This window comes from Zingiber officinale, chromosome 4A (genome assembly GCF_018446385.1).
Source record: "Zingiber officinale cultivar Zhangliang chromosome 4A, Zo_v1.1, whole genome shotgun sequence".
NCBI lineage: Eukaryota > Viridiplantae > Streptophyta > Magnoliopsida > Zingiberales > Zingiberaceae > Zingiber > Zingiber officinale.
In genome coordinates, this window is record NC_055992.1 from 37,705,424 (window position 1) to 37,730,152 (window position 24,729).

The following is a 24,729-nucleotide window of genomic DNA, read 5'->3' on the forward strand; positions in this document are numbered from 1 at the left end:
TGGTCCTTTTGGAATTAAAGCTCAATGTTTTGCCCTTCAAATTATTAAAGAGTGTCTTATTTTAATTTTTCGTCCCAAAATATTTTTTTCCTTAAAATAATATAATTATAATAGTTTAGTTAAAATTACTACAGTCTTAATTAAAATTATTTTAACAACTTGGCAAAATGGAAGTTTTCTGATTATTACAAATAATATAAAAGTTTAAAATTTTAAGAATTATAAAATATATTTTGGTAAATATTCATACAGTGTTTGTTATAAAGGAGCTTCAAAAACAAAAATAGATGTGGAGCGATTTTTTTTTTTTTTAAAAAACTATTTATATCCCCCTTTTCCTTGTGAAAGTCTCGCACTCGTTCCTTTACCCGCGCGATCCTCAGGGCTCGCGAGTTTGCTTACGTCATCAGCCGAAGGAATCGATCGAGGTAGCTCCGGCGAGATCCATTCCATGATGACCGCCTTCCTGGCCTCCTCCTCCTCCGCCACTTCCACCGGAAATTACCGCTCGAACTCCGAGAATCCTCCGCCGCATCACGACGAGTCGCCGCTCGCCCCCTCCGTTAAGAAGGACAACGCCGCTACGAAGAGGCCTCGTTCCAAGGATGTATCCTCTCGGTACCTCGCCCCGTCGCCTACCTCCCACTCCACTGCCACCGTCGCCCCTTCTTCCTGGTCCTCCTCCAGTTCGGTGCTCTTCCCCTCGCCTACCGTGGCGCAGAGGTGCTCGGTGTCGCCGGCATTGAATCGGGAATCCGTAGAGAAGCGATCCCAGTCCGTCCGTCGCGTTAACCCTTTGACGCCCCGGACCGATTCCCAGGCCGAAAATTCGGCGTCCGCCCGAGTACAATATTCGCAGACTCGGAGCCTTTCGGTCTCGTTCCAGGGGGAACCCTTCTTCTACAAGCCCAACCGCCCGAAGAACACTTCCTTCATCCTGTTGAACAAACCCAGTCCGGAGCGTCGGCTTGCTGGTGAAGTCGCCGTGACGCCTGCGAGGGATGGAAGCCATTCGGAGAACTCGAGGCCATTGGTAAAACAACCTCGATGGCCTGGCGCAATGGCCCGAGCGTCGAGTCCGTTGATGCGCACCTTGGATTGCCCGTCCAGTCGGAGCCACCCGATCTTGGTCAAGGTCCAGTCACTGCGAGAGCCGATGGTGTTCGGCGATGGCAATCAGAGGTCACCTGTTGACGGGGCCGACCTCTCCGCCTTATCCGATAATGACAACATGTCGTCTGAGGGAAATTCTGGGGCGCCGCAACTTGGCATTCCCCCTGTGGAGGTGGCACCTCTAGGGATAAGCGTGCCGGCGAGGTTTTCGCAGCAGACGAGTAGCAGGCAGCTTAGGTTGCCGAACTCGGGACTCTTCTTGCCTCCTCCTAGCTCTAGTTCCACACTCGAATCCGAGCTAGGTTTAATGAGGAAATTATCAGTCACCAACCCTTCACCATCCCATCGACTCATTAGATCCCCTTCCCTTTCTAATTACATGGCCACTCCATCCAGGGGGATGGCTAGTCGCGCAAGGAGTGGGACAAATGTGACTGTATTTCCAAGTGATCAGCCGGCAAATGCGCCTTCAATCATCAGCTTTGCTGTTGAAGTGAGGAGATCTAAGAAAGGTGAGAACCGTATTGAAAAAGCTCACATGCTGAGGCTGCTTGATAACCGATACGTCCAATGGAGGTTTGTTAATGCAAAAATCACTGCAACGTTGCTGTCAAAGAAGGTTACTGCAGAGGTAATGTGTTGCATTGGCCCTTCCTAGCTTATCTTTGTACTTTGTTGAGCACAGATCTCCTGGTCCACTTTTTGTGGTCTAGGGGATGTGCTACTCGTATTTGCGGTCGGATCGTTTCCGCGATCCGGCCGCAAATGGTTACGATCCTTTCCTGGGTTCACCGTCCCCACTAGGTTATAATTTTTGTTCGGAGCAGGCGGCCGGAGGTCGCTCGGAGGCCTCCGGTGGTGGATAAGTGGTCAGGTGAGAGCCGTATTGAAAAGCTCACGTGCTGAGGCTGCCTGAAACCGATACGTCCAATGGAGGTTTGTTAATGCAAAAATCACTGCAACGTTGCTGTCAAGAAGGTTACTGCAGAGGTAATGTGGTCCATAGTCCCTTCCTAGCATCTTTGTACTTTGTTATTTGGTATCCTAAAGATTTGCTATTTTAGCTGTCTAGTTGAAAATCTTAAATCTTTTAATTGAATTTTCAAGCACTATATTGTTTAGAACTTTACAGGAAAGGAGAATTGGGAGAGGAGTCTAGGAAAAAGTAAGTAGGAAGTCAATTAGAGAAGAGGAAGGAAAGAGGTGGGGAACTGGATTGAGAAACAGGAAGTCTATAAAAGCAGTGTATTCCAAAATGATCAATACAAGATTTGCTTTTTTATAATTCTATGGATATGTTGAATAGCTAAATACAACATACTCTTTATTGAATTAGGCCTTTAAATTATCAGTCTCTTGGAAACCTAACACATTCTTTAGAGTACCAATATCAAGATTTTAAATCTCAATTCCTTACTTTTCTCGTTCCAAGCCTGTTGGTGCAAGCATGCATTAACAAATGCCATATTCCATCAATCTAACTGTTATGATTATATATCAAATGAATAAGTGTTGTTCTACCACCATCACCATATTCTATCAAGTAATGATTGTTACTTTTATAGCTTGTTCTCTAAAACTATAATCCAATTGCTATTTAATTATTAGGTTTAACCAAGTTAGGGTTTAGGTAGCTTATTGTGATCAAGAAGTAAAACCTATGTATTTATAGACTCCAAAACAACTAACCTACAACTTTGGCGATCAGACTAGGTAAATTCAATACTAATTTAATGCCTATTCTTGTAGACACTTTCTTTCCTAGTTATTCCAGGGCTTGTTCTTACTTTAGTTTCACTATTCTACTAAAAAATGAATTGCTTTTGCCAATTAGATCAGTTGCAGTTATGGAGAAATGTCTTACTAGTTGATATAGATTCCTAGATATTTGTTAAGGGGATACTAGAGTTCAACCAGCTTCTATATTACTTTCATTGTCCTTTCTGTTAACATCAATTCATTACAAGACATAAGAGGATAAAGATAGAATGCAATAAAATTTCTTTGCATCAATAATCTGCCAGAAATATAAGCAAAAGATATGAAGAAAGAGGAGAAAAAAAAGATTAACATCTAGACTGCCCCTTCAAATAACCTTCATTAATCCAATTAACCAAATATCATTTTAGATTTAACTAATTACTTTCGCTTCATAGTGCTAACAATGCCAAAAATAATAAAATTCACAACATGTGCCAATGACATAAGAATAGCATATGCAAATTTCAATTGAAAAAAGTGTTAGGTCTTGAACAAGCTCGTGCTTGTAGTCACTTTACGACTATCAGCACTGCCAAGGATTGCCGTCGGGAGGATGCAAACTGATATTGGATATCGTCGAGGCTAGTGTTCAACGATGTTATCTAAAAATAGGTAAGGATTCATTTGAGCTGTTTAATCCATGGGAAGAGAGCACCTGTGCTTTTTGTGTTAACTCCATTAACACAGCAATACTTATAAGGAAGCAGTCACTCTTAGAATTTTCAGATGTGGGACTATTCCCCATCTACTTCCTTAACGCTATTTTGGGCTTAACTTTAAACAATTAATTTCTCATTCACCCGTAATCGGTTTTGAGCAAATTAATAGTCTAGATTCATCTACGTGAAACGTAGATTTCGATTTAGAAGTCAATTCTGACTTTCATCAATTGATGACACCTCAATTTTTTCTTGCAAAATCATATTGGTCGTTTTAAGACCCAATATCCAACAAAAAGAAATATCAAAAACAGTATTCATTTTGAATAACATTTTTCATATAACTTCAGTTGTCGGGGATGTAATGATTTAATTAAGTTGACCATCTAGTTTTAACCCTTATGGCTTTTGACCAATTCACAAATTTTTGTCAAGTAAAGACAGCAAAAATTTAGACAATTGAGGAGGATAGTATTTGCTCTCTCAGTGTAGAGGATAATATTATTTTTCTTTCTTTTTTGCTTGGTTTTACTATTCTATGCTTCATTGTTAGAGCTCATGTGCAGTCCTGCTAATGATTTTTTTTTTTATTTGGAGTAGAAAAATATATACGATGCATGTATTACAACCTCAAATTTGCGTGATTCTGTCTCTTTCAAGAGGTCCAAGCTACATATTATGATGGATAATTTGAAGCTCACGTCTGTACTTGAGGGGCAAGTAAGTTGTTTCCCATTCCCTTATTTTTCAATTCATTTAAATCATTTTTTCTGATAAATAGATAAATGATAATTAATTGCTTAAATAAGTATCTTTTTTTATTTGTTTATCTGTTCTTGAATTTAATCATGGGTTCTTATTTGTTGCAGTACTTGGTAAAATTTGAAATTAGCTAGATAAATAGGTTTAGCATCCTATTTCCACCACTTTGTTTCCTTAAATAATCATAGTTCACACCTAGATATGGTATTTGATTGTGCTCTGTAAAATTCTACCAAAATGTTTACCTGGGTAAATATGTGCCTGAAGGAAAATTATCTAAGCATTTACTTTTGTGTAACTTGTGACAAAGTTTAGTTGATCATTTTAGCAATTTTTTCCTGAATTACCTATTAATGATGGATTGTTGATACATGCATTTATGTTCAGCGTAAGCAGAGAACTAAGCATATAGTAGTGTTCATACCTTTGTCAAAATAAAAGTTTGCAGTGTAGCATTTCATGTTACAGAATATCCTGTTTAACATTTTGGTTTTTGACAAACGTGTTTATTCATATAAGTACATACATTTACCAACATGAACTAGCTATACTGACACCATAAAGGATTTTTTTTACAACTGCTGAAAACCAAAGTTGTAGTCATGCAGGAATGATCTTAAATTCTTAACAAGTTAAATGCGTTAGAAGTTGATGCAATTGCGGAGCATAATTTCTCTTTCAACTAGGAGATATTTACTTCAAATGGTATAAATATTTCTTCCAAATAAAAAATAAACAATTTGTAATATCATTTTCCTAATCTGTCACATTATCAAGGGAAATGTATGAAATGAAAATGATTTACGACATTGGTGTTGAAGAGCTGTACATCTTTGCATGTTATCTTATATCTAGTACAAATTTTATATTTGCAATTTCTACGATTGAAACTGCAAAAACAGATGCCTTTTTGTCTTATGGAAATGCTTTCTGACGTAATTGTCACATAGACTGAAAGAGTGGTAGACTGAGTGGTTGGATGGTTTTCAATGTCTCTGACACATTAAAAAATCGCTTCTGTGAGAATGATTTGGTTAAAGATTTGCATGGATAACCTATATCAGATATATTGAATTTTGAAATTTGATGACACAGATAACCTATCTGGATGAATGGTCTCTGATGGATACTGAACATTCAAACTCATTACATGGTGTTGTGGAAGCCCTGAAAGCTACGACAGTCCGTCTTCCTATAGTTCATGGTGCAAAGGTTTGTTTCCAGCATTAGCAATACTGCCAAATGAATGGTACTCTACCCAACTTTCTAAGTCATGCAGATTTATTTTATGCATGCAGGCATATATCCAGGATCTGAAACATGCTGTTGGTTCAGCAGCAGAAGTAATGCAAGCAATAGGATCCTCTGTATGCTCTATGTTGTCAATGGTGATGGAACTACTAACTTGCCATATTTTAGTTGCCTACCCTATAGTTTTTCATATAATTTCTCTCCAATTGATTTTCTAGCAATCTGCTATTTATTTTGATTTATCTCACCATCTCCTTTTTACTAGTTTAGCGCTTCACCTTTTAATTATCAGCAAGCTTAAAAGTAACTGAAAAATAAAATTGTATTAACATAAATTTGCTATTATACTTACGGTGGAAATTACTTTCCTGCTTACTGTCTATACTGTTAATACTGGTATACATCATTGGTCTTTCTTGTTACAAGGAAACTGCTTTATGTTATTTTGAAAAGCAGTTTACTTTTGAACTCACTTTATCGGAGCTTTTGGTAGGGTGGAATGCAATGGAAAGGGGATGGTTCATTATATCTATGATTCCATTCTAATGTTTGGATGGTCAATTTGAGGTGCAATGACCCATTCCAAGGAAGTAAGGAACGACTCATTGTATTCTACCAATTGCATAGTTTAAGAGGTGGAAAACTTCATTTTAAAAAATACTAATCAGGTTATCATTTAAAAAATTAATAAAGTGAGTAAACCCTGTAAGTTAGATGAGTAGGATGGACCGGTGCCGCAAGTTGGGCAATGAAGGAAGGTCAAAGTCGGTGGGTTGGGATCATAACACGCTTGACTGGCCAGGAGCCAACAAGGGGTCAAACGTATTGGTTGGGCTAGGTGGATTGGTCAGGTTGCATTGACTAGGCATATTAGTTTGATTGAGTTGGTTGCCTGAGCTAAGCAGACCGATTAAATCAAGCATGTTGAATGGACCGACTAAACCAAATGTGCCATGCAAATGAGGTAGATCAGACATAGCAAACAATGCATGATAGACTGGCGAAACAAATGCGTCAAACTACAATGAATTATTCTACTAGTTATATTGTTTTATTATTACAATCAAACAAATGATGGAATGGGTCATTACCTTTTTATTTTAATTCTGTTCTAACTGCACAATATGGTATTATCCAAAAATATGACTTCTCCAGTCCTCCATCATCATGATTAATATAGTGTATAAGCAATGCATCTCAATAACTAGTTAGGAATTGTTTGTGGTAAGGAAATTGAATTGCCCCCGGGCCACAATGCAAGGGTAAATCACTTCCACAGTTAACCAGACATCCATGGATCAATTCCTAGCTGCGACGCATCATAGAATTAATTTCCTCTGGTGGGAAGACAACCCTGGAACGCTAGCTGCTAAGCGACGAGCCGTTCACACTTCTAGATTTACGTTGGTGGTCGGTGGAAAACTTCCGTGAGACCGGGTTAATCACCTCCAATATTAGTTGGTTCGAAGAGTTAGATACTTGGATTACCAAAAAACAAAAGTAAGTAAATTGAATCATGTTAAGAAACCGTAGTGGAACTTTGGCCACTTAAATTTTTAGGGTTTCAAACATATACCATTAGTTTTACTTTCCTAAAATCTAATATGCACCCAATATGCATTAATAAGAATCACTATTGATTATTTTCTAATATGCCATAATATTTCCTATGAGGGGCAATTAAACAATTTAATCAAAATTTTCATTATTAAAAATTTGATGATATAAAAAAAATTTAGGGGAAAGTCAACCAAAGTTCCTCTGGATTAAATCGTATTAGGCAAACATTTACTTTATTTCCTAAAATTATATGTATGTGATAAGATTCTTTTAGTAATTCTTTTGATATTTGGACTCTTCATTTACCTACTATTGATAATGTGGAAATATTTTGTTAAAATAGTTATGTAAGAAATTGGACTCACACTTGCATGTTGAATGCTTGTACCCAAGTTCAAGTAAACAGAGTATTTCTATCATAATAAAAACCTTATTATCTCTCTATACTAGGGTATTAGAATGATGTTACATATGATTTTTCATTGATTTTTTGTTGTTCTTTCGACACTTTACATAATAACTTTTGATACATACTCCTAGCCCTAAGGGCATAGCACAGACGGTGGACGTATGACATTTTTGATGTAACAGCCAGGGGGTAGAATCTCGCAGGAACTCACGACCTAGAATTCACCTCATCATGCGCCTCCCACCTATGTATTTGAATTTACCTCCCTCTATATCTATGGAATCGGCTCTAAAGGGGCCGTTGAGGTGGCGGATCCACTTTTTTTAATACATACTCCTATGAATAATTTTGAGTTTATGGTTTTGAATATTTTTTGTAGTTTTAAAATTCATACTTGCCCTACCACTTAAAGTCAAAGAATATGAGGTCAGGAATAGGATCCCTTCTTAAAATGTGATGATCCTCTTCCTGACCATTGTTGAGTAACGAAAACCACAAACTCAAAATAGGAAAATGAGTAACATAGCTGGATATTTCTATCCTTGTGCTAAATTTCTCTTGTGATATTAATTAACTTTTTGTTACTAGTTTTAGGAATATCCACAGTTTTCTGACCCCACTTGTAATATAAAAACATACCTTGAATCATTTAAAGGGTTGTCTTTGTTCAATCAATCTTATTATGCACCCCAAATCACACCTGATTGATACGATGTATATTCAATCAGATCTAGAGTTTTGGCATTCCGTGTAGGCTTGTATACCATCATGACCCTAGACATTATTTTGATCGAAAATGGTGTTCAAAGACTTCCAACTCTGCATCTTCTGACTCATGGAACGGATAGTTTCCATTTAATTTTCAGTAGTGTTTTTTTTTATACCATAATTCTCAAGAGTCATATCCTTGACATAAATACTGAAATGACTACCATTGTTGGTTAATTCTTTGAAATAATTCCATTGTATGATTGGTGGAATGAACCCAATTATCGAAGCATAACTTTTGTCATATTATATTGTTTAAGTTTCATTTTACCATGTTTCAGAACCTTGTGATAGGTACAATTGTAACTATAATGCGGCAAGTACCTATCAGATATTTAATAGATACCAGCACTTTTGGTATATCTTATTTGTAATTGAAGCTTGTGTATCTACAGGTAGAAGGGCCAAAGTCCATCATTTCTGAAATAGCTAAAGTGGCTGTTGAAGAACGCTCCTTGCTCGACCAATCGAAAGATCTCTTGTCTGCCATCGCAGCTATGCATGTAAGTGCTCTATCATTCCAGCCATCTGCTGTCTGAGATCTAAAATGCAATTCTTGTAAACACATTGTGCAACAGGTTGCTCAATGTAGCCTACACAGTCATATAATGCAGCTACTACCAAAATCCAGCCATATGCAAATTTAGAACAGATTCTGTGTCTTCAATGATCACTAACTCAAACCAGTCTCTAACTTGAGATCATACGAGAGTTCATGACGACGACAGTGGTTTTGCACTGAAGCAAGCTCTATTCAGTATGCTCATCTTTATAATAACCTCGATTCCTATATTCTTGTGCCCATCTCAACCAGATTTATCTTTTTTTTTTGTCTTTCTCGCAGGGATGGTGTTGCTGCACACAGGACATGTTTTGTTAGGCTAACCCAAGTGTATGTGTACATGTACTCTAGTGCCATCTTTTTCCTCTTATTTGATGCAAAGAAATTACATCCATGTTCATTTGAGACATCCTCATATTCAACAGTTGTAGATTGATCGCATGGTAAAAAGATGTTGGAAATATTTTTTTTTTTTAAAAAAGAAATTCAGCTAAACAGAGAAGAGAGACTTCTGCCAGGGTTTTCTTGTTAGTATGATTTCTAGTTTAGTGATTCCAAGAACAAATTTTAATTTTATAGATTTAATTATAGATGCTGCTATGTGTCAGGCTTTAATTTTAATAGGTCTTAAGTCACTAAAATGTATTAATATTCAAAATAATATAAAATCATTAACGTATGAATTAGATTGTTAAGAAGTCGAAATGACACAGAATGGAAAAAAAAAACATAATTAGTTATGCTATTTACTAAAAGGTTCATCCAGTCAACTAGACTATGTGCTAGTTGTTGGTTGCTACTCGGAAAACTTAGAGGTTCCACTGTACAAAATTTTGTACAAAGGTCTGAACCTTTTCCTAGCTACCATGTGTTCTTTTAAATTAAATTTTGGATCGCCTGCGGAACTTAACACGTTTGATCCAAAACTTAATCTATTTGTTCTTTTAGGTTTTGACTTGGATCTCTTGCGGAACTTAACACGTTCGACCCAAGTCTCCTTAAGTTATTAATTCCATTAAATATTAATTTCCATAAAAGGTTCCCAGTACTGACGTGGCGAGGCACATGGCCTTCTTGGATATGGGAGCAACCACCACCGACTAGACAAAACCTTTAATAGAAAGCTAATATTTAATTTCCTAAAATAACTTTAGGTTAACCAAAGAGAACAATCAAATCACAAGGAAAAGAAAGAAAACAAAAAAACACAACATCGAAAAACATATTCGAAATACTAGAACGTAAGCCTCTTGTATTTGATATTATTTCCATAAATAACTAGCATGATGCGGAAATAAAAATTACTAGTTATACCTTGTAGAAAAACCTCTTGATCTTCTACCGTATTCCTCTTCTAACCTCGGACGTTGTGTGGGCAACGATCTTCCGAGACGAGAAACCACCAATCACCTTCTTCTCCTCCTAGCTAGGTTCGGCCAACAAAGAGGAAGCTTCACCAAGGAAGAAAATCAAAATACTAACCAAGCTCCAAGAGATGCTAGCTTTCTCTCCTTCTTCTTCTTCTCCGAGTAGTATCCGGCCACCACAAGAGCTCCAAGGAAGGGAGAGAGGTTCGGCCACCACAAGAGGAAGAGAGGGAGAGGATGGCCGGCCACACCAAGGAACAAAAGAGGGAGAGAAAATAATAGAGGTTGTGTCTCATGAAGGCACCCTCACCCCTTCTTTTATATTCCTTGGCCTAGGCAAATTAGGAAATTTAATTACAATAAATTTTCCTTAATTTCCTTGACTTGATTTAATTGAGAGAAATAAAATAAAATTTCCCAAATCAATTTCAAGTGGTCGCCATATCATTGGAAAACAAAGAGGACAAGTTTTAATCAACAATTAAAACTTCCTAATTTGTTTCCGGAAATTTTAAAAATAAAATTTCTCTTTAAAATCTCTTCATGGTTAATAAAAGGAAATATCTATAATTTTAATTTTATTAACATGTGAATAATTTTAAAGAGAAAATAAAACATCTCTCCAATCTACAAATAAGGAAAGAGATCTAATCTCTTTCTTTAATCTTTGTAAATCTTTTACAAGAGAGATATTTTAATTCTAATTCTCTTTAAATTATATCTTCCACATTATAATAAAAATTAAAATTAAATTTCTTTTTAATTTATTTTGGCGGCCCTACTAGCTTGGGTTCAAGCTAGGGCCGCCACCCAATTATACCTAGGCCCTAGCTTGTTCCCAAGCTAGCTTGGCCGCCTATTGGGTGGGTATAGAAGGTGGGTATAGGTGGGTATAGAACTCTATAAATAAGAGGCTACGATAGGGACCGAGAGGAGAAATTGGTTTTGGTCTCCCGATAAAATTAGCATCCCGTGTTCGCCCTAACACACAACTTAATTTTATCAATGATAATTCATTCCACTAGAGAATTATCATTGAACTACCGCACCAATCCCAAATTACATTTTGGGCTCCTTCTTATTATGAGTGTGTTAGTCTCCTGTGTTTAAGATATCGAATGTCCACTAATTAAGTGAGTTACGACAACTCATTTAATTAATATCTAAGTCCAAGAGTAGTACCACTCAACCTTATTGTCATGTCGGACTAAGTCCACCTGCAGGGTTTAACATGACAATCTTTATGAGCTCCTCTTGAGGACATTATCAACCTAGTATCTCTAGGACACAGTTTCCTTCTATAATCAACAACACACACTATAAGTGATACCATTTCCCAACTTATTGGGTTTATTGATTCAACGAACTAAATCTCACCCATTGATAAATTAAAGAAATAAATATCAAATATATGTGCTTGTTATTATATTAGGATTAAGAGCACACACTTCCATAATAACTGAGGTCTTTGTTCCTTTATAAAGTCAGTATAAAAGAAACGACCTCAAATGGTCCTACTCAATACACTCTGAGTGTACTAGTGTAATTATATAGTCAAGATAAACTAATACCTAATTACACTACGACATTCTAATGGTTTGTTCCTTTTCCATTTTGGTCGTGAACTACTGTTTATAATTTATAAGGTACTGATAACATCATCTTCTGTATGTGACACCACATACCATGTTATCTACAATATAAATTAAATGAACAACTACAAACAAATGTAGACAATTAGACCAAATGTGATTCTTTATTCATAATAAATGTTTACAAAGCTTAGGCTTTCAATATACATTCCAACAATCTCCCACTTATACTAATGACTAAGCTGTCATATCTTCTACCATACATCCGATTCCATTCCTCCACATGCCGATCGAAAGCTTTACTGGAAGGGCCTTAGTCAAAGGATCTTCCAGGTTATCCGCTGATGCAATCTTGGTTATGACAACTTCTCCTCGCTTCACAATATCTCGTATCAGGTGGTACTTGCGCTCTATATGTTTACTTACCTTATGAGCTCGTGGTTCCTTCGAGTTTGCAACTGCACCACTATTATCACAATAAATTGTGATGATTTTGGGCAAACCAGGAATCACATCTAAGTCCATTAGAAAGCTCCTGAGCCATACTGCTTCTTTAGCCGCCTCGGAGGCTGTCACATATTCAGCTTCCATGGTTGAGTCCGAAATGCATTTCACACACTCCTCCATGAAATGACTCCACCTCCTAAAGTAAACACATAGCCGATGTAGACTTACTATTATCCCTATCGATTGGAAATCCGTGTAACCCACAGGGAGCGGATCGTTTGCTTGGTAAACTAGCATATAATCTTTAGTCCTTCTCAGGTACTTCAATATATACTTTACCGCAGTCCAATGTCCTTGTCCAGGGTTACTCTGATATCTGCCATGGCAAACAGATATCGGGTCTCGTATATAGCATTGCATACATTAGGCTTCCTACAGCCGAAGCATAAGGAACTGCTTTCATGTCCTCTATCTCTTTTGATGTCTTTGGAGACATCTCTTTAGATAGAGCTACTCCATGTCTAAAAGGTAAGAAACCTTTCTTGGAATCCTGCATGCTAAAACGAGCAAGGATTGTATCTATATATGAAGCTTGGGATAGACACAACATTCTTTTCTTACGATCCCTTATAACTTTGATCCCAAGAATGTGTGCACATTCTCCTAAGTCCTTCATATCAAATTGTTTGGACAACCATACCCTTACGTCTGATAATACCTTGACATTGTTGTCAATTAACAAAATATCATCTACGTATAGTACAAGAAATACCACCACGTTTCCGTTACACTTCTTATATACACAAGACTCATCCGGACTTTGAATAAATCCATATGACTGGATTACTTCATTAAACCGGATGTTCCAAGACCTTGAAGCTTGCTTCAGTCCATAAATGGACCGATTGAGCCACTAGATGCTCTTTGCCTTTTTCAATGAACCCTTCTGGTTGCTTCATATGGATGTTCTCTTCAAGACTTCCATTAAGGAAAGCTGTCTTGACATCCATTTGCCAAATCTCATAATCCATATGAGCAGCAATGGATAAGAGTATCCGGATAGACTTAAGCATGGCTACCGGTGAAAAGGTCTCCTCATAATCGATTCTCTCTTTTTGAGTGTACCCTTTTGCAACAAGCCTAGCTTTGAAGGTTTCTACCTTCCCATCTGTCCCTCTTTTCCTTTTGTAGATCCACTTGCATCCAACGGCTTTTACATCATCAGGTGGTTCTACAAGCTCCCAAACCTTATTAGAGTACATGGACTCTATTTCAGAATTCATTGCATTTTGCCAAGATGCTACATCTATATCTTGGAGTGCTTCATATATCCAGGGATCAGTTCACTAGGGATCAAGTCCAAGACTCTCCCAAAACATGAATCTTTCAGTCGCCTCACAACCCTCCCACTACGACGAGGCACCGTCTGTGGTTGTGTATCATGTGTGACACGTGTTGCGTCTCTTGTGGTACATCTTGTACTGTTGGTACTCAAGTAGACATGTCCTCTCTAAGTTCTTCTAAAACAACTTTACTACTGGGCTTGTGATCCATTATATAGTCTTCTTCTAAAAACTAGGCATTGGTGCTAACAATGACCTTCTGGTCTTTATGACTATAAAATAAACCACCTTTCGTTCCTTTGGGATATCCTACAAACACGCGAACTTCAGTACGAGATTCTAACTTATCAAGATCTGGTTTCAGACATGTGCCGGACTACCCCAACCGAATATGTCTTTATGGGTTTTCGCCATTCCACAATTCTATGGGAGTAGAAGAAACTGATTTAGAATGTACTAAGTTCAGACGTATATTCTTGTTTCCGAGCATATCCCAAAACGAATTTGGTAATTCGAATAACTCATCATCGATCTAACCATTTCCATAAGAGTCCTATTCCTTCGCTCGCTACATCATTCTTCGTTCTACCACAGCATAATTGGGATTGAATCCCAACCTCGATAAGTAATTTCTAAACTCTCCTAAGAGGTATTCGCCACCACGATCGATCGTAGTGTCTTGATACTTTTACCTAATCGTTTCTCCACATCACCTTGTATTCTTTGAACTTGTCAAAGCACTCGGACTTTGCGCATTAGGTAAATGTATCCATATCTTGAATAATCGCTATGAAAGAGACAAAATATTCAAAACCTCCTCTTGCCCGGACAGACATAGGACCACACAAATCCGAGTGAACCAACTCTAACACTTCTTTGGCTCTATACCCCTTGGCCTTGAACGGCCTCTTGGTCATTTTACCTTCTAAGCAAGATTCACAAGTTGAAAAATTTTCCAACTCTAATGAACTCAAAGTCCATCTATAAGCCTCTGAATCCTACTTAAATTAATATGACCAAGTCTTAGATGCCAAAGATATGCTTGGTTCATTTCGAAGGTTCTTTTCTCTTATTAGAATTAGAAGATGAGTTATAAATTTTCATGTTTTGCTTTGTGGAAGAAATTGGATTTAAAATATACAAATTGCCAACTAATGCACCGTAATATAATCACTTTATTTCTTTTAATAACTACATCACATCTGAAAGTTATCCATCTATAAACAGTTTAGAAACCGAAATTAAATTCTTTCTAAAGCTGGTACATAAAGACAATTTCTTAAAACCAAATTTTATTTCTACTAAAGACAAGTATCTCCCACTGCAACAACTGCTACCTTAGTAGCATTGCCCATGTAGAGCGATAATCTCCCTTCAGTTAGTCGGGTTTCCTGGAACCCCCGCAAGGAATTGCAGACATGATCGATGGCTCCCGTATCTACACACCAAGTCTTGGTAGATAACACCGCTAAACATGTTTCAACAACGAGCATGAGATATACCTTTGTTTTGGTTCCTACGAGGACATCCGCCTTCCTGCCTGCTTATAGATGAAGCACTTGCCCTTGGCTTCTTCACTCCAGCTTTAAATCATAGAGATTTATTCACTTTTTACTGAGCCGACTTGTTTCTTCTTCTTCTTTCCTTCGGTTTAGAAGTAGAACCATTTTCAAAGAAAGTGAATTTGAGAATTGTGACGAAATAATCCTCTGTCAGTAGTTCTCCTAATGAATAAATCCTTTATTCATATTATAGTTCAGTGGAACCGCTCAAAACTTCTAGGTAGCGTTTGGAGGATCATATCGATCCGGGTTTCCCATCAATTTCTCCTCCAAGGATCTCAGATCTCGTTCGGATAAGCCATCATCTTTAGGATATGATCCTCACAGGAGTACCCTCTTGCATGGTGGTCGCATTATCTTTCTCATAGCTTCTTGTCTAGAAGCCCTATCCCGATGACCAAAGAGCTCCTTGAGATTGTTCATAATATCATAAGTCGTTGGTAAATCTTGATGTCGATGTTGCAATACATTTGACATTGAAGCCAAAATGTAACACCGCCATCTCATCTGCCTTTACCCATCTCTTATGATATTCAATCTCCTCTTGGGTAGATTCACTAGTGGGTGCATCGGGACAAGGTTCAGTCAAGATAAATTTATAGCTTTCAGCAGTCAGAACAATGTCCAGGTTCCTTTTCCAATCTATGTAATTAGGTCCAGAAGTCTATTTTGTTGAAGTATGATGGATAGTGGGTTGAAAGTCATCCTAAGAATCACAAATAACTTTTGGTCGAACTCTAAATTTAGAATAATATTGATTCCTCAAACAATACTATTTTAAATTAACCAACACCTCATCACACCGTGAATTTTATATGCCACGTTAGTGTGGACGATACAAATTCAACATTTGTAAAAGAAGGGTTTTAACCCATTAATTTTATTATCTTGTCAACCTAACTTTTGACAAATAAAATTAATAGTTGGTATTATTTGGTCACACAAATAATAATAGTGACTCCGTTGGGAGGATACTATTAGATGTGTCTAAGTGTATACCATTACTTGACACTAAGTCCATTAATAAGATTATGCCTTCCGTTGGGGAAGACGCTCTTAATTAATTTTCTATAGTCATCCAAAATGGAAGTTTGTTCTAGTGATCCACAAACAAGCTCATCCGTTATGGAGGAAGGCACTCGAGCCAACGCGCAAGCTTGTTTGCATCACTTACAAACCCAGTAATGGAGACCATGGGATTTATTTAAAAATCCTCTCCCACTTAGTTATTTATAAATGAGGAATTTTAACTATGCTAGCCTACTAAACTTGTAAACTAACACACAACACAATATAAAAGCAATAAATAGAAAATTTAATTTTCAACTATTATGGCTTTTATCTCTAAATTGTCCTCCGTGTGTTGTCATCCCAAGCTCTGCCATATTTGGCTACCGCCAGGTCTAGCTGTCGCATCCATCTTGCTCCTAGTTCCACTGCGCCTCTGGTCCTTAGAAGGTTCCACGCTTTGCAAGATTCGATCCATGACATAAATAGAATTTTACATTTTGATCCTATATTCCATAAAAGGAATGTACATGTATCTAGATCAAAAATAAAATCCTAATAAAACTAAATACACCCTGCTGTATTTTAATACAATCATCACACATATAAATTGCCCTTGACATGTCCAAGGGTCCAATCACACACATAATTAACTAAAAGTCATAATAGTTGGATCCTGCATACACAAAGTTAGCACATCCTACTATTATCCTGCCTAAATTATGTATGACATGTGCATAATTAAACTAAATACCAAATACACAGAGGCAAAACCCTAGCTCTGATACCAATTGTTGGTTGCTACTCGGAAAACCTAGAGGTTCCACTGTATAAAAATTTTGTACAAAGGTCTGAACCTTTTCCTAGCTACCATGTGTTCTTTTAAATTAAATTTTGGATCGCCTGCGGAACTTAACACGTTTGATCCAAAACTTAATCTATTTGTTCTTTTAGGTTTTGACTTGGATCTCCTGCGGAACTTAACACGTTCGACCCAAGTCTCCTTAAGTTATTAATTCCATTAAATATTAATTTCCATAAAAGGTTCCCAGTACTGACGTGGCGAGGCACATGACCTTCTTGGATATGGGAGCAACCACCACCGACTAGACAAAACCTTTAATAGAAAGCTAATATTTAATTTCCTAAAATAACTTTAGGTTAACCAAAGAGAACAATCAAATCACAAGGAAAAGAAAGAAAACAAAAAAACACAACATCGAAAAACATATTCGAAATACTAGAACGTAAGCCTCTTGTATTTGATATTATTTCCATAAATAACTAGCATGATGCGGAAATAAAAATTACTAGTTATACCTTGTAGAAAAACCTCTTGATCTTCTACCGTATTCCTCTTCTAACCTCGGACGTTGTGTGGGCAACGATCTTCCGAGACGAGAAACCACCAATCACCTTCTTCTCCTCCTAGCTAGGTTCGGCCAACAAAGAGGAAGCTTCACCAAGGAAGAAAATCAAAATACTAACCAAGCTCCAAGAGATGCTAGCTTTCTCTCCTTCTTCTTCTTCTCCGAGTAGTATCCGCCACCACAAGAGCTCCAAGGAGAGGTTCGGCCACCACAAGAGGAAGAGAGGAGAGGATGGCCGGCCACACCAAGGAACAAAAGAGGGAGAGAAATAATAGAGGTTGTCTCATGAAGGCACCCTCACCCCTTCTTTTATATTCCTTGGCCTAGGCAAATTAGGAAATTTAATTACAATAAATTTTCCTTAATTTCCTTGACTTGATTTAATTGAGAGAAATAAAATAAAATTTCCCAAATCAATTTCAAGTGGCCGGCCATATCATGGAAAACAAAGAGGACAAGTTTTAATCAACAATTAAAACTTCCTAATTTGTTTCCGGAAATTTTAAAAATAAAATTTCTCTTTAAAATCTCTTCATGGTTAATAAAAGGAATATCTATAATTTTAATTTTATTAACATGTGAATAATTTTAAAGAGAAAATAAAACATCTCTCCAATCTACAAATAAGGAAAGAGATCTAATCTCTTTCTTTAATCTTTGTAAATCTTTTACAAGAGAGATATTTTAATTCTAATTCTCTTTAAATTATATCTTCCACATTATAATAAAATTAAAATTAAATTTCTTTTTAATTTATTTTGGCGCCCTACTAGCTTGGGTTCAAGCTAGGGCCCAATATATACCTAGGCCGGCCTAGCTTGGTTCCCAAGCTAGCTTGGCCAGCTTAGTGGTATGAAGGTGGGTATAGGTGGGTATAGAACTCTATAAATAAGAGGCTACGATAGGGACCGAGAGGAGAAATTGGTTTTGGTCTCCGATAAAATTAAGCATCCCGTGTTCGCCAACACACAACTTAATTTTATCAATGATAATTCATTCCACTAGAGAACTATCATTGAACTACCGCACCAATCCCAAATTACATTTTGGGCTCCTTCTTATTATGAGTGTGTTAGTCTCCGTGTTTAAGATATCGAATGTCCACTAATTAAGTGAGTTACTGACAACTCATTTAATTAATATCTAAGTCCAAGAGTAGTACCACTCAACCTTATTGTCATGTCGGACTAAGTCCACCTGCAGGATTTAACATGACAATCTTTATGAGCTCCTCTTGAGGACATTATCAACCTAGTATCTCTAGGACACAGTTTCCTTCTATAATCAACAACACACACTATAAGTGATACCATTTCCCAACTTATCGGGTTTATTGATTCAACGAACTAAATCTCACCCATTGATAAATTAAAGAAATAAATATCAAATATATGTGCTTGTTATTATATTAGGATTAAGAGCACACACTTCCATAATAACTGAGGTCTTTGTTCCTTTATAAAGTCAGTATAAAAGAAACGACCTCAAATGGTCCTACTCAATACACGCTGAGTGTACTAGTGTAATTATATAGTCAAGATAAACTAATACCTAATTACACTACGACCTTCTAATGGTTTGTCCATTATCAAAATTTAGGTTCGATCATCATCTTCACCAACAGTGACACCACATACTATGTTATCTACAATATAAATTAAATGAACAACTACAAACAAATGTAGACAATTAGACCAAATGTGATTCTTTATTCATAATAAATGTTTACAAAACTTAGGCTTTCAGTATACATTCCAACACTAGTATAGTGTACTATAGGATAAGATTGAGTTGAGTAGTACAGAATTACTACCATCCATAGTATAGTATACTACAACCAGTAGGTTATGGTAGAGCACGAAGATTCATGTTGTGGCTATCCTGGGCTATAGCCCAGCCTAAAATTTTATTTTCTTGTGGTACGGGCATCTTTGCTCCAGACACAAACACACAATTCAGATGCCCCAGACACAAACACACAATTCCTCCCCGTTGCCGACGAACCACCTCCTCCTCCTTCCTGCCACCGCATCAACTTCCAAGGCAACTTTGTGCCTGAGCCAGTGCCGGTGCATCTGACTCCATCAGCATCCTATTCCTCAGTGATGACGACACCACCTCTGCTTCAGGATCTATCTTTTTAATAAAAAAATATAATTTGATCGATTAATCAGTAATTAAACTCTCGCGAATTGAATATACCAGGAGTGTCGGTTGGTTGTCTCTTTTTCTTCGCGGCTTTTAAGGATGTTAGAGCGGCGGCGGCGGGAGGGATGGTAGTGGAGGGCTTAACATGGTGGCGTGACCGACGTCGATGCCTTCCTTGGAGGCTGTCAAAGAGTGTGTTCGTATTTATTTGTTTTTTTAGGAGATAAGCTGATTACTAGTGGAGCCAACCCTTTGGCATGCGCTTCCTAATTAAAGCGCATTGAACCGCTTAAATTGACCCATCCAATTTGGTTAGTTTAATTAAAAATACCCTTTATAAAATATTATGTTTATTTTATGTGATTATTATATTAGATATTCTGGTTATTTTTAGTATGATTTAACACAAATTATTCATTTTGAATTTTGTTACAATATCAAATTTAAACTTCACTCTTGCAATGAATCTTCGATAGTCGAGTTTGTCTGACTTCCTATATCCGATTCATTTTGACTACATTGATTTATTTTATTTAGACAGTATTTTGTTTTTATCATCATGAACTTTTTCGGCGAAGCATCCAAAGACAATACTTGGAAATAAAATAAAGAATCATTTTTTTTAAAAGATGGTTTGATATTCCATATTGGATGAGATTTAACTAAACATATAAATATCTATTCTATTATAAATAAATTTTATATTTCAAAATATCCTATGACAAAACTTTGTTCAATCATAATATAAACCAAGTCTAATTCTTGGATCCGCTCATGATGGAACATAAGAAATTTGTCTTTATTTGAATTACTAGGACCGCTGGATTATTGTGTGAACTATTATTTATTATTTTTGATTTATTTAAATAGTTGATGGAAAATATTCATATGACTAAATTAATTATCTTCAAGATTAGTTGAACTGTAAGACCTGAATATTTGAAAATAATATAGTAAACTGCAATGTTGAGCTATTAAATTTTGAAATTCATAAAAAAAAATTAAAATTAAAAATTCATGAAAAAATTGTGTAGATATATAATAAAACATATTTATAAAGAAAAAAAGATTTTCATGTAAAATTATTATGTTTTTTTTAGATTTTTGTCACATTTATAAATGAGTAAAACTTTTGATGTTAAGCATTAAAGTATTTATTTTATGCATTTTTACAATAAGTTGTTTATTCCTATCGATTAATTTTAATAACAAAAGAAAAAAGACATTCCAGTGCACGAAGCTCCTATTATTTGGGATTCGGGATCTCGGAGAAGGATCCATTGTACGCAATTTTATCTTACTTTTTTATCAAAAGTTATTTCTAGAATTCGAATTCGTGGTCTTTTGATCACAAATAGCAATTTTACCGTTGCGCCAAGACTCCCTTTCTCTTAATAACAAAAGAAGAATTCTCAAATAAATAAATTTTCTAACTCATCTATAATCAAACCATCTACTAACCTAATTCACCCATTTGACAGTCCTAAATGATTTTCTTTAGGAAGATGTGTCTATAAAGTGAGAACTTGGATTTTCCAAATCGTATGTATGTTTAAGTTTGAGAAAGCTTAGCTTTGTATCGTTTGAAACAAACATTCTGCACTTAGTATACGAGACTTTCTACCTTCTTTCATTTTCAAAGATGTTAAGAGAGGGGATCCTACCTTTTCAATTAAGTACATGTGGTCAATGTTATTTTTAATCAATAAATAAGAATTTTTCTCAAACAATTTATTTGTGATAAAAGGTGAAATCGTCATCCCTATATGTGATTAATATCTTCCTGAAAGGGAGTAAATCACGGGGGCTTCGTCCAATAATAATAGTACATATAGGAAGGAGTGAGGTAATCAATGGAGCATTCCACATATGTAAAGAATTGACCTCGGACTTATCTATAACAGTATCCTTGTATAAATCATATGGGGAATTTATCGCCATTATACAGAGTGAGTATGAGATAAGTAAAGAATTGAATTTCTATTAAAGCTTCAAATCAAACAAATTAGGAGGGAAACCATATTCTTTAAACAAAGTCTAACAAGGAACTTCTTGAAAGTTTGGTATGCAAAGTGTCAAAGAGTTTATAACTCCAATGACTTCTAACATTAATTAAGATGGATCATGATCTCAAAGATAAGCAAAATAAGTAGAGCTTAAGTACTTTTTAAGTGTCATAAGTAGTTTGTTTTACCTTATTTCTATGAGATCTAATATATTATTTGCAATTGACATGTGTGTAAGATATTAATCTTGTGCAAAAAAAAATATATTTGAATATCTTAAGTATCTAAAGAGTATTCTTAATGTCTTTTGATGTCCAAGGAAAGGCACTAAATTTGATAGGTTACTCCAATATCAACTACAAGGGTGGCAAATTAAATAGTAGAATGCAAATTTCTTGGATCATTTTAGTTAGTTGGGAGTAGTTGGAAAGAGTATTGTATTGCACTATCCTGAACCGAGGTTAAGTATGTGACCATGAGTCGGTGTGTAGCATGACTTAATTATAAACATATTAAAGTCTTGTGCGGTAATTTGGCCATCATAAATTTAATAAAAAAATTGAATTCATCACTCTAATAAACATATTGAAGTAGAGTATCATTTCATTATGGATCATGTGACAAAAGGTGATATAATACTACAAACATATTCATCAAGCCTCTTTTAGAAGCTGAGTTTAGCATACTTTAAAGAGACCGTGCATTGCAGACTAGGTTAGTCAATAGTCATCATACTAGATTTGCATAATCACTTAAATGAGATATTTGGAGAATTTGATTTTTGTATTGAGAAACATAGCAATTAAATAAGATATTTGGATAATGTTATTGGTTCAAGATGTTTATTATGATACATCAAGTTGAATAAAATGACATTAAATTAATGAATCATGTAAATGACCAACTATGTAGAAGATATGTGTATATATCATGTGCACATAATCTATTGATCATATGTGAAAATTGTCATATAAAATGAATTTTAAATATTTTTGAAACCTAGGAAAATTCTAGAATGAGAAAACACTAGCGATTTCAAAGATTTTTTATTTTGTATCAAGTTATGAAAATAAAATATATTTTCATATAGAAAATTTTATTGTATTTTTCTTTGATGTATTATGATATGACAAGCGTGTTCATAATGTTTTACAAATCTTAGACCCTTGTAAATTTTTATGTAATTTCAAAAATTCAATCAGTACATACCTCCAAAGCTCACTCGACTGGATCGATAATCGGATAATGTTTGTCAACTAGGTGACAATGAGTCAACTGAATGGCTCATTCAATTGATTTAAGTTAGACTAACATTATAGTATTTTAATTTCAGCTAAGATTGTCTAATGTTGTAACATTATTCAAACTCCCCTTTATAAATTAAAAGAAAAACTATGGCCCTTTTATGAATCAAACATCCAAGATCTAAATCTCAACTATAGCGCATCGAAAGGATTTTTCTCCCGTGGAACATAAATCTAAGAACGCTAGCTGCTTGGATGACCCTTCGTGAGTACTTTCCAATTTTTCTGTCGGCCAATGGGAAATTTCTATGAGTCAGACTGGTAATATTGAGGATTAATCAATTTGAAGAACTAGATACCAAAAAAAGAGAGAAATTATTACCTTGGGCCATGGTGCAATGGTAAAACACTCAAGTAATTTCTCAAGTATCTAAGATTTGAATCTCAACACCTATGATTTGAATCTCAATTACGACACACTATATACGACATTTTCCTCTAGATTTGCCTAGTGGCCAGTCTGTGAAATCGGACTGTTCACCTCTAAGATTAGTTTGACTGGAGATAAAGATACTTGAATTATCAAAAGAAAAACTATTAGTGTAATTTAGATTTTTTTTAAAGGGGAAAAATGGTTGAAATTAAGAGATAGTGTCCATTAAGAGGGAGTGTTAGAGTTTTCATCTAAAGTTCAAATAAATAATTTAAGGGGAGGGTGAAGTAGTAACGACACGGTCGAGGATCGTCGGTTGATGACATAAGGGGTCGCCAGTTGGGCCGCCAGTTGGGCCGCCCAAGAGACCGCTAAATGGGCTGCCAGTTGGGCCGCAACCGCTCACTTGACTACCTGGATTCATAAACTCTAGTACTTAGCCTGGAGGTCTAGAATTCGAATCCTGGGGAAGACAAAAATCCACTGGCCAGGGGTGGGAAGACCTAGTGAGTAACGGCATAGTCGAGGGTCGTCGATCGACGACATAAGGGGTCGCCGGTTGAGCCGCCCAAGGGACCGCCAAGGGGTCGCCAAATGGGTCTCCAGTTGGGCCGCCTAAAGGGCCGAGGGGTCGGATCGTTACAGAAGCTCTCTTAGAAGTAAAAAATCAAGTGAAATTAAAGTTATGGGGAGGAATATAACTTAAGGACTTAGTTTCAAGATGATACAAAGAACCTTAGTGATACAAGGTAATGTTCAAGTTAAATTTTTTTCTTAATTAGATATCTAATCTTGTCAAATTACAATTTGTATCACCATGAGTCGAGGTTAACTCTTGATACTTAGTTCTCATTTTATAAGAGACACTTATTCTAATTCTTTAAGGCTACCTTGATTAATTCAAATTGGAATCGCAAAGGCTCAAAGGTTAAGCATTGGGCTTACCTTCTAAGGAGTGAAATAAATTGATCTTCTAAGATTTAGACATAGCATCTCGATGCTCATGACACCACAATAGGTGATTTATTTTTGGGAAAAATTAAAAGGATATTTATTTTTTTAATCATTAAAATGACTCCTCATTTTGATTTTTTTTATCAAAAGGGAGTTCAGCCCCAGCAACTCTCTCTCTAAAATGATAAAGTTATCTCCAATATCTCTGTCACATGTATTAAATATAGTGTCAGATGGACTTGATCTATTTAATAAAATTTATATTATAATAGCTATGGTATCATAGTTGCTACATTTATTATAGCATCTATGATTTCGTAGTTACTACAATATGATTCAACTCATTGTTATATAAGCTATGAAACTATACATATTATAACTGTTGTAGTTATAACAACTACAAAATCATA

At 36.0% G+C, this 24,729-nt stretch overlaps 1 protein-coding gene across 1 annotated transcript; it reads left to right on the top strand.

The window, feature by feature from the left end:
- The first annotated feature begins 370 nt into the window (after positions 1-370).
- On the top strand, positions 371-9,283 carry LOC121969825 (QWRF motif-containing protein 2-like). Its single transcript, XM_042520085.1, has 7 exons — positions 371-1,744; positions 4,134-4,253; positions 5,391-5,507; positions 5,594-5,683; positions 8,679-8,786; positions 8,862-9,040; positions 9,128-9,283. The coding sequence occupies exons 1-6, from the start codon at positions 452-454 to the stop codon at positions 8,928-8,930; spliced, it is 1,797 nt and encodes a 598-aa protein (XP_042376019.1). The 5' UTR covers positions 371-451; the 3' UTR covers positions 8,931-9,040; positions 9,128-9,283.
- The last annotated feature ends 15,446 nt before the right edge of the window (positions 9,284-24,729 follow it).

Bases quoted from the DNA above. Each gene is read 5' to 3' on its own strand.
- LOC121969825 (XM_042520085.1), top strand. From the start codon at position 452: ATGATGACCGCCTTCCTGGCCTCCTCCTCCTCCGCCACTTCCACCGGA. The intron at 5,508-5,593 runs GTTTGTTTCCAG...TTATGCATGCAG, and splicing joins CTATAGTTCATGGTGCAAAG to GCATATATCCAGGATCTGAA. The intron at 8,787-8,861 runs GTAAGTGCTCTA...ATTGTGCAACAG, and splicing joins CTGCCATCGCAGCTATGCAT to GTTGCTCAATGTAGCCTACA.